The sequence below is a fragment of the Prinia subflava genome, chromosome 5 (genome assembly GCF_021018805.1).
Source record: "Prinia subflava isolate CZ2003 ecotype Zambia chromosome 5, Cam_Psub_1.2, whole genome shotgun sequence".
NCBI classification, from domain to species: domain Eukaryota; kingdom Metazoa; phylum Chordata; class Aves; order Passeriformes; family Cisticolidae; genus Prinia; species Prinia subflava.
The window spans coordinates 5,301,427-5,311,997 of NC_086251.1; the positions used below are offsets into that span (position 1 = coordinate 5,301,427).

The 10,571-nt window shown below is 57.8% G+C and overlaps 1 protein-coding gene across 2 annotated transcripts; it reads right to left on the bottom strand.

The window, feature by feature from the left end:
• Positions 1-122: 122 nt before the first annotated feature.
• Positions 123-10,525, bottom strand: FNBP4 (formin binding protein 4). 2 transcript variants are annotated; one of them, XM_063397710.1, is made up of 16 exons: positions 10,321-10,525; positions 10,072-10,152; positions 9,111-9,247; positions 8,766-8,967; positions 8,524-8,674; positions 8,326-8,446; positions 7,831-8,169; positions 7,536-7,746; positions 5,503-5,621; positions 3,317-3,421; positions 2,901-3,034; positions 1,764-1,945; positions 1,306-1,619; positions 675-1,199; positions 430-587; positions 123-323 (listed from the first exon to the last, which is right to left on the bottom strand). In XM_063397710.1, the coding sequence occupies exons 1-16, from the start codon at positions 10,442-10,444 to the stop codon at positions 233-235; spliced, it is 2,994 nt and encodes a 997-aa protein (XP_063253780.1). In that variant the 5' UTR covers positions 10,445-10,525; the 3' UTR covers positions 123-232. The 2 variants fall into 2 exon arrangements, with proteins under 2 accessions (XP_063253780.1, XP_063253781.1); XM_063397711.1 differs by having other exon boundaries at positions 8,326-8,443; positions 10,321-10,522.
• Between the last annotated feature and the right edge of the window lie 46 nt (positions 10,526-10,571).

Consider the following 10,571-nt stretch of genomic DNA (forward strand, 5'->3'; position numbering starts at 1 on the left):
AGCCTTCATGCCCTCCGCAATCCACACGCCCACCTAACTCGGAATCGTGGATTACAGGGGTCTGTTGTGCTCTCCATCCCCATCTACCACCCCCGCCCTCAGCAGAATCAATGAGATGGCACTTCCCAAACTGCTACAATTTATTGGACAATGGTCAAAGGAACTGTACATCTGTAAAAAAAAACAAAAGAAAACAAAAAAAACCCAAGAGGTGGGCACGGCCCTGCATGCCTCATGTGCTTGAGGCCGTTTTCCTCCGCTTCAGCCGTGAGCGCCAGTCCTCTGGCAGTGCCTCGAAGTTGGCGTTCCTCTCGGCCATGCCACTGCAGGAATAAAGCGAGATGTCAGCACCCAGCTGGCCCTCTCATGGATCCCCCACCTTTACAAAGGACAAGGAAATGTCCTGGTGCCAGCCCCCGGGGTCTGTACCTCATCAGCTGCTGCTGCTTCCACTCCTCGATGCGCCGCTGGGCCGTGGTCTCCCGGTCCTCCTCGCTGGAGCTGGAATTCTCCTCCTCATCCAGCTCCCGCTGGATACTCTGCCACTTCTTCACCAGCGATGGCATCTTTGTCTTGCCCTTCTTGCCCTGTACCACAAAAACAACAGTGGTGAGTGTGGCTGGAAAGGGAGGAGGGAAGAACGGTGCCGCAGTGGGACCACCCATCCGGCCTACCTTGTCCTTGCGCCCCTTCCTGGGCTTCTCCTTCTCCGGAGGCGGTGGCGCCTTGGGGGTGGGTGGTGGGGGTGTCTGTGGGGGCGGCGGGGGTGGTGGCTGCTCGGCGGCAGCGCCCGCGGCGGGCAGGGCTCCCCGCACCGGCTGCGCAGCGGCCGTGGGGGCCGGGCTGGCGGGCACGGCACATTCCGAGTACCCCATCATGGCAGGCGCGGCAGGGCCCGTCACACCCAGGTAGCCGGACTGCAGCCCCAGCGCCGTGGGCTGAGGGCCGGCGTGGCCCGGAGCCATGCGGAGGTTGGGGCGTCCCTGGATCTCGCTCTGGAGGCGCTGGCGTGGCCTCAGGGAGGCCAAGGGCACGGCTGACGGCTGGTACTTGCCCGTGGCCATCAGGGGCTGGCTGTAGATGACGGGGCAGCTGCCGATGGTGGCCGTGCGCTGCATCAGCCCTGGGCTCATCTCCACTGCTTTCCTCTTCTGCGGCTTGGCCGAGAGCAGCGGGGCTGGGCTTGGATCGATGGTGGCCTGGAAGAAAGAGCCGAGGTGAGTGTTGAGCCAGGAGCACCATTACACACCCAATTCCCAGAGTTTCACACTCTGCAATCAGTGGAGCCCTGGCTTCACTGCTCACCTGACTGCTGCTGGCAGCGGGTCGCACCAGGGACTTGAGGGGAGCATCCTCCTCTGTTCCTGGGGCAGGCGGCTCCTCGCCGCCCTCATCTTCCATCTCCACTTCCTGGATCTCCCCGTCCTCTCCAGGCGGTGGGGGTGGCGGTGGAGGGGGTGGGGGCGAGTCTGGCGGGGGCGGAGGCGGCGGAGGCATCTCCAAAGGCAAGGGAGGCTGGAGGACTGGGACAGAGGACTGAAGCATCGTCCAAAATGGAGTGAGCGGCATGAGAGACGTAGCGGGAACTTGGTCTGAGAAGGATTCTTTACAAAGGGAGCCTGAAGAACACACATGGACACGGGCTTTAACACCCGGCCTACGGTCTGTGCCACCCGCTCCTGCTTGGAAGCGCTGCCTCCGTGGAGTGCCCTGTCTCCATCCCGCACTGCGGTGCCAGGACCCTCAGTGCCAGCCAGGCGTACCTGCGGGGCGCTCGGCGGGCCCCTCGGGCTGCTCTCCTTTGTCTTTGGGAGGCGGCTTTGGAGGACCGTCGGGTTTTCTGTCAGCGGCGCCTCGCTGTCCCTCCTCTTCGTCCTCCCCGTCGGGGAACTCCCATTGCGACTCTCCAGAGCGCTCGTTAACATAAAAATAGCGTCTATGCTCCCTAGATCACAAGAAAGAGAAGGAGGCTTCAGCTTCCCTTCTCCGCCCCTGACACTCCAAGGCGGGCCTGCCCACGACAGCAGTGCGCTCTCGCAGGGGAGACCCTCGTGCAGCAGGGCTGCCGCTCTCCCACACACAACAAACAACTTTGAGGACAGAGGCAGGAGAGGCCCGAGCCGACTCGCTCAAAGCTATTTGCTATCGCTGGCCGCGGGAACGTCGCCTGAGCCCCCCGCTCCCAGGGAGGGGAGGGCTGGGAACGCCGGCGACGTCTCGCTAACATTGGCACTTTCAGCACGGCCTTGGCTGAAAGTCGCCCTCCAGGAAGAGGCACCGGGGAACAGCCCAATGGAGGGAAGCGGCTGCCCCCCTACCCCATGGTGCGTAGAGTTTTTTATGATATTCTTGGTGTCAAACACACAGTGAATGCTAGAGAGAGGGAGCGGATCTGGGAGCTGAAAAACAAAAGAGCAAAGATTTCAAACAAAGGAAAATTAATCAAGAAAGCCAAATAGACAAAGAAATGTTTGGGTCTGACCTGCTGGCAGGAGACAGAAATCTTGTTCTTCATTCCGTCGGTGAGTTGAAGTTTGTCCTTTGGAAGAGCTGTTGGTCAGAAGAGTTGATCCAGAGATCCTGCAAAGTTCACAGAGCTCTCGCATGCGCGACCCCCCAGGCCCGCCCTCCACAGCGCTGGACACTCGCGAGAGGGACAACCGGCTCTGTCCGTCAGGGATCGGCTCCGTCGCAAAGCACTGGGCACTCCGTTTGCATCCTCCAGTTTGGCGGCCGGCCCAAACTCTGCGAGTGCCGGACGTTTCTCTGCCTGCCCAGCACTAACAGAAGCCGCTCTCAGTCTGCCAGAGGGACGGCGCCAGCGTCGTCGGGTGGTTGATGGTCACAAATCATGTCTGAGATGTCAGAGATGAAAGGTGAGAAAGGAGGAGAGCGCGTACCTGTCCCAGTGGCAGGACCAGCCTTTAGGGGTGGCGTTTATTTCGTATTGTTTAAGCTGTTCGGCTGCGTCTTGGAGTTTGCGTTTGAGGTAGTTTCCATTGAGAGCACCTTCTCGCCAGTCTGCAATGCGGGTCTAGAGGGCAAGAACCGGGGGAAGCCATTGAGGTGGGCTGCCAGGGGCCCCGGGGGGGACGGGACTCGAGGATCGGGAGGCTCCCTTCCGGCATGGGACGCGGGGGGCCAGGAGGAGGACACCCCACCTCTGTGCCAAGCCACGCTCTCCCCCTGCCGAGGAAGGGAGGGCCCTGCGCGGCGAGGTGCCACGAGGCTCACGCAGCACCGGCGCTCGGACGGCAGATTGCATCCGATCCGCTCCGGAACACAAGGCCGGAGTGAGGGGCGAAGGCTCGGTTACCTCTGTCTGCAACAGCAACATGTGGAAGTTGGAGATAGATTGTCTGTTGATGCCCAGGAACTCCAATTTACTAGTCAGAGTATTTGCCAGCTCTCCAATCTGAAACTGCCAGGAGAAAGGGCAGAGTCAAGAGCCATGCTCTGGGAGCAGCGTCGGGCGGCTGCGGCCCTGCGGCTCTCGGGAAACACCGCTCGGGACCACCCGGGGGGGGCCCCCCGCAGCCTGGAGGGGCTGGGACGTGCCACCCTGGCCCTGTGGGCCTGTCATCCCCTCTGTTACATCCCGCTACATCCTGCTCCCCAGGGACAGGGCGCTGTGGGTGGCTGGGTGACAGCTCCTGCACGGACTGCGCATGACGCTGTGTGGAAGGACAGCACGGGCTCAGGTAGCTCCGGTACTCTGGAGTTATGGCAGAACCAATGCCATGGCAGATAGCTAACAAAGTTTCCCAAATAAATGGGCCAGGATGTCATTCCAGGTTCTGTAAATAATTGCTTTCCAGAGGAACTAGCTGGAAAACACCAGAAAGGAATACCAGCTCTGGATTTACTCCAGAGCAGAGGCAGCAGCTACATCAAAAGTCAGGTCAGCTCATGGTGACCATGGCTACTCAGTTCCAGAGTCTCGTGGGAGTGAAACCTCCAATCTGGGGACACGGGAATCCCTGTGTCCATCCCCTTGACTGGAGGACTGCATGGAAGCAGTCACAAACCAGAAAGCAATCAGGAACAGCGATGTCTGCAAATGGCATCACCACTGCTTTAAGCAGGTGGCTCTAAAAATGTCTATTTTTAACTTTACTCCTCAGAAGAGGCTTTGGAATGTCCACCAAAGTCACCAAGGAATCATCTGTCTCCAGAGAGGGGATGGGCCAGACAAGCAAGCCCTAGAGAAGACCACGGCAGGCATATGAATTCTCATGTTAAAGTGGCTCTGGAGAAGCCAGGGAACATCCTGGAGCAGAGGGTGACTTGGAAGCAGTGGCACCGGTGCAGCTCCTGTAACCAGAGATCCCAACCTGATGAGCAAACGGTACTGGTTACCCAGGGAGCTGGCATTCCTCCAACAGCTCTAAGGGAATCCTGCATGGAAAAGCACCACATGGTCCGTCACAGTGCCCACTGAGACTGGAAGGGGGGACAGCAGAGGGGACCAGCGAGTCCAGCCCTGCTACAGGTTTTTAGTCTTTTTACTTAAATCAGTTAATTTAAAAATCAGGTCTCAAATGGATGCTGCACTGACAGAGGCTGATTTTTAGTGTGGGAATGTCACATCTCCAAATCCTTTAAGGACTTGTTTTACGGGAGAGATGTGGGATTTTTCACAAGGACAAAAGGACCTTCCCTTTCACACCAGAAAAATTATTTAAGTGGTGGGAAATGAGGACAGGGATGGGCAACTCTCACTGCAGGCTCCACCACAATCCGGCGATTCCCCATCTGTCACAGGGAGGTGGCACTGCCCAACGTCACAGAATTACTCCAGAGCCAATTTTATGCTGCAGGAGATCTCAGAGTAACAGACATGGGGACTAAAGGCTAAATGGGAAAGATCTCCCCTACTGCTCTGTTGTACTGCCCTAGAGCCTGCAGCTCTGCTACAGATCAGGGAATTGATCCAGTGCAGCCAAAGGAGCAAACCAAGGCTCAGAGAAGAGCTATCAGTAGAATGCTGCAGAAATCCCCAGGGCTTCCCCAGCTCGCATCTAAAAGTAATGCCGGGTAGGGCAGAGCGGTACCGTCAGCCTCAAGAAACGGAGAGATTACGGACGAGCAGTCTTCAGCCTGGAAACGGGACGACTGACGGGCCAGAGACTGGAATATCGTTATTGGTGAAAACAAAGTCAAGATCAAACTGGTTGTTCTCTGTCAAACAACACCCAGGGCTCAGTCTTTGCCCCCCCGCACCCTCCTTTCATCCAAGCTTTTGCTGCTAAATCCTACTGGAGACAGGATATTTTCCCAGGATAGGTTCCCAATCCTGCACAGTCCTTCACAAGCTGTTCCCACAGCCACACCAGCATCTGGGCTTTAAAAGCTTCAGGTGGGCCAAATCCAGAGCCCAAAGCTCCCGTGTTCCCAGGCAAGAGGTGGCTGGGGGAGCCAGCGTGTCCCTTGTTCCTGCCGGCAGCTGGAGCACCCATCACATCCCTCATCTCACAGACATGCACCTCTGCCTCTCCATACCTTCAGATCCTGCTCCTCCTCTTCCACTTTTGGAGCCCCTTGTGATTTGGCTTTTTCCTGGGGCTCCTCATGTTCTGCCTCTTTGTCTGAGCTTGGATCAGTTGCTTCTGTGCTCGGGGCTGCAGGAGAAGGAAGGACACGTCAGTGCTCATCCCACCACCACCCTGGCAGTGCCAGCAGCTGGCTGGAACCACAGCCAATGTGGGCAACGGTGGGGAAAGAGCTAGGACCCACCAGAGCCAGTGACCAGAGCCTGAAATTAAAAAGGAGAGGTGGTCACTGCTCTGTGTTTTGGTGGCAGGGATCCTTCCAGAAGGATAATATGGGAAGGGGAGGGTTGGAGCTGCTACAGTGCAAAGCAGCAATGAGGCAGCACCTGGAAAATTAGGCATCAGGGAAGTAGGAAGAGACTAACCCTCGAAATTTGTCATCTTAATAATCTGTCAATAACTGGTATTAGGTATTAAATAAGTTAATTATGAAAGACTGCAGAGGTCTCCAAAAGCTGCCAATACCAAAACATTTTGCCTTCAGATGACTATTTCACTGTCAAAGCAATCAATTCCAAGGAAGGAAATCTGTGACAGAGTCCCATGGGCCTCTGGGAAAAGAAATACCAATTTTCAGCATGTCCTGGTGGAAGGCAGGACACTTCCCTAATTGCCCTCCAGCAGCAGGGTGCTCAATTTCAACTGGTTATTTTGGAGTGACAGCTCCTTGTTCCCCAGGTCAAGGTGGAATCTGGTGCTGCTGGGAAGAGCTGGCTTCAGGGTTATTTGGAAAGCCCTCTGGCAAAACCACTCATTTTCCTACGCAAAACTGACATTACTGATTTAATGCAGAGCTGTCATGCAGCTCATGCCCCTGCCTGAAGCAGAGGTGCCTCAGGGCCACAAGAACCCTGGGATGGGGCAGGCACCAACTCCCTCTCCACCAGGACACAGCCTGCTGCAGGCACTTTTGTACCCGTTTTCCCTTGGAAAAGCAGTTTCATTCAGCTTTCTGTGCTGCAGGCACACAAATCTTGTGAAGGGACTGGCACATCTAGAGAAAAGGAGACTCAGGGCGTCCTTCTTGCTTCCCGCAATGCCCTGAGGGTGGAGTCAGGCTCTGCTCCCAGGGAACAAGACACGGGACAAGAAGAAATAGCCTTAAGTTGTGCCAGGGGAGGTTTAAGTTGGATACTGGGGAAAATTTCTTAATTGAAAGAGCTGTCCAGCCCTTGCACAGGCTGCCCAGGGATGTGATAGAGTCCCCATCCCTGGAGGGATTTAAAAGCCATCTGGATGTGACACTTGGGGACATAGGTTAGTGGTGGCCTTGGCAGTGCTGGGGGAACAGCTGGACTCCATGACATCAAGAGGGCATTTCCAACTTGAACAACTCCACGATTCTGCAACCTGGGAGTCCCAGAGCTGCTGGGCACAGAGTGTTCCTTAAAATGCTACAGCTGGTGCCTTTTGGGAAGCACAGCTCTGGGGGATCCAACAGCCAACAGGAGCATCAGGGATGCTTGTGTATGACTGATGTATCCACACACACCCTGAGCTGGACCAGCCCCACAGAAACAGGGGCTGCCTTGCCACAAGGGCTGCAGTTCCATTCCCTACACACCGACTGTGGGGCCCTGGAGTGGCTCCAGGGACGCTTCAGCTGTCTGGAAACTGGTTCCAGACAGCTCAGAAACTGAATTGTAGAAGTGGAGGGTGACAGTTCCCAGTGTGCCGCAGGCTGGATTTGTGACGTTGGGAGGAATAGGAAGGCAATGGGATGTGAGGCAACTGTCACATATGTGTCAGTTCTCCCAAAGAACCACTGAATATGGCACTTTTCTGCTGATGTGGGGTAATTAGGATAGGGAGACGGTGGCAGAGGAGCAGCTTATCCCAGTGAGGCTGGGCTGTGACACAGCCACCCCTCAGCCTGTCCCCACCTGGCACACGTACCTGACAGCCCTTCCTGGCACTGCTCTGCGGGTCTTCAGGGAAAGGAGACCCCCTGCTCCTCCCTCCAAAGGAAGCCTTTCCAATTACCTGCTTCTCCTGGTTCTGGGCTCTCCCGGCCCGTTTTGCTGGAGCCTCGGCTGGCAGACTCGGGGCTGGCAGCTCCCACAAAGAGTTTCCATTTCCCTCGCTTGGAGGCCAGCCTGCGGGACGCGTCCTGCGAGGCCGACTGGCTCCCATCGGAGAGCGGGCTGGAGCCCGAGACGCTGCCGTCACCTTCCTCCAAGGCACGCAGCTCTGCCTGCCGAGACACGACAGCCCAGTTTATCCCCAGCAACACTGTGGCTGCACGTGTGGCCATTTCCAGGACAACGTCTCCCCTTACCTTTTTCCTCTCCAGCACCATCTCCAGCTCAAGCGTGTCCTGCTCCTCCTCCTCCTCCGCACTCTCTCCTGACTGCACCACACTGCACAGATCCTCCTGCCCCGTGTCTTCCAGGGGGTCCCTGCTGGGCTCTGGCTCTTCAGGGGCAGCTGGAGCCTCTTCCACTTTCACCTCCTCTTCCAGAGGCGGTTCGACCTCTTCCTTGCAGATCACTTTCCTCCTCCAGCGCTCCTCTTCCTCCTTCACCACGTCAGGCAGGAGCGGGGCCAGGAGGGCTGCAGCCACTCCCTTCCTCTCTTCCTCGCTGTTGGAGAGAGCCTGCACCCCTTCATTCACTTCCTGTGGGATGAGCTATGTGTGAGCTTTCTGGCAGCTGCCTGGGAAAGAGCCCATCCTGCCAGGCCCCTCCTAGGGCTGTGGATGCAGCAGAGCATTCCAAGGAAGCCCAAAGAGGTGCCTGCAAGCCCCATGGCAGCCAGAACCCACATGACTGACCTTCTTCACCTCCCGCTTGCTGAGGCTGGTCCCACGGCCAGCGCTGCCCAGGGTCCCTTTGTCCTGGGGGAATGGCTCTGTGGTTGCTGTGAAGCTGCCGTTGGTGCCCGCCACGGTGCTGCTGAGGAAGAGGAGAGGGAATGAAGGGTGGGACTGAAACAACATCCCACAGGGCAACATCCTGGAGGTCTTGCCCACCTGTGCTGGTAATGCTGCAGACCCTGGACCTGCGTTGCCAAGTACTGCGGCAGCTCCCAGGTCACCTCGTTGCTCTGGGTGTTCCAATAGTAGTAGCAGCCAGTGTTCTCATCCCACACTTCCTGCCAGTCGCCCATCTCCAGCTCTCCCACTGCCAGGGGGACAAGGACAGCCCGTCACTCCCCTCTGCCCAGTGCCACCCGTTTGCCAGCACCCCCTCTGGGGAGAGGGATGGCGCTCACCTCCGGCCAGCGAGCACTGGGTGTCGTACTGCCACTCCGGGGCAGCCCCCGAGCCCGTGCCGTTGGCCGTGCCTGACGAGGGGCCCGTGCCCGAATCCTTGGGCTCTGGGCGGGGAGGCGTGGGGGGCGGCACGGAGGAGGAGGAAGAGGAGGCAGCGGCGGGCTCAGCAGGCTGCGGAAGGGCCGTGATGGCATCGATCTCCTGGAAAAACAGCATCTCATCGTGAGGGTCAGAAACCGAGGGAAACCAAAGCACTTACTGGACAAGGACAGTGTCTTGGACCATGAAACTCCACTCTTCCCGCCACCCCTCCCTGCCCTGGTCCTCGCCAGAGGGGCACTCACAGCCAGAAAGTTTGCCAAGGTGCTGTCGATGTCGGCGGAATTGCCACCGTTGGCATCCGCGGAGCGGGCCGGCTTCTCCGGCGCCTCGCCCTCCTCATCGTCGCTGTCGGCGTAGGCACCCAGCAGGCACAAACCTCCTGGGAAGGGAGAGCAAATCCTCACGGGAGCACCGGATCCCACCACCAGCCTCCAGGTGCCACGGCCATCCCCCCGGGAACAGCCCCTGTTCTGTGCCAGGGACGGCCTGGGGGGAATCGGCACAGGAACCAGGAATAAAACGCATGTAGGAATGAGCAATGGCCTCTTGGGAAATAACAGCACGATTAAAATAATTTAAATACAAAGAACTCCAGCCCCAAAGTGAATAATTTAGGAAAAGGTTAATTCCTTTCTCTTAAAAATAATAGCCAAACGTGGATAACTACCCTGTGTTAAAAACAGGGGAACAAACACAGTCCCACAAAACCCCCTATGTTTAGCACAAAACTCACCACACTTACAACAGAAAACCCATACTCAGCACCTCCAAAAAGTATTTGAAACCCCACAGCCCCGCACTTTTAGGACCAAAACCATCTCACATTTAGGACCTAAACACCATATAGAGCACCGAAAAAAAAAAATCACACAAAGGACCAAACTCCTACGTTTAGGATGGCCAAGACTCCACATCTAGTATCAAAAACAGCTAAACTTAGGACAAACCTCCACTTTTAGTACCAAACTGCTCCGCATATTGAACTTGGGAAAAAAAAATCATGTTTAGAACCCAAAAATTTACATCTGAGACTCAGCTCCCCCCTCAATTTAAGACAAAAGCCCCATTTACAACCATAACGCCAACATTTTTTTTATCATTATTGTGCATCGAGGGCCGCAAGTATCCCTAAATCCTGAAGTTCTCCCCCTAGTTTTTCAAGGGAGATGTAATCCCGCGTCTCACCCCAGAGCGCTCCCTTACCTGTGGCCTTGACCGCGGCGGGAGCAGCAGGCGGCGGATTGGGCGGGTTGCGGGGCGGCTCCGCCACCGTCTCGGGCTCATCTGCGGGGCAGAAGCGTCAATTACGGGGGGCTCAGGCTGGGGGGATCGCGGGGAAGGGCGGATCGGGACCCCCCGGTCCCGCTAGGCCGCGCTAGGCCGCGCTAGGCCGCGCTAGGCCGCGCCCCGCCAACAAAGCGCCCCCGCTTCCGCCCGCCTTCCTCGCCATACCCGGTTCGGAGCCCGAATCGCCCCCCTCGCCCGCGGGTCCTGCCGCCTCGTCGCGGCGCGGCGCGGGCGGGGAGAGCTGCAGGATGGGCCGGCGGCCGGGCGCGGCCCGCGCCTTCTTCCCCATGGCGGCGGCGGCGGCTGCGCCTCGGCCTCGGGGCTGTGGCCGCGCGCAGGGGGCGGGCGCTGACGTCACCAAAGGGGCGGAGCCTAGCGAGGCGCGCCCGCAAGAGCGGGACCGCGGGCGCGCGCTC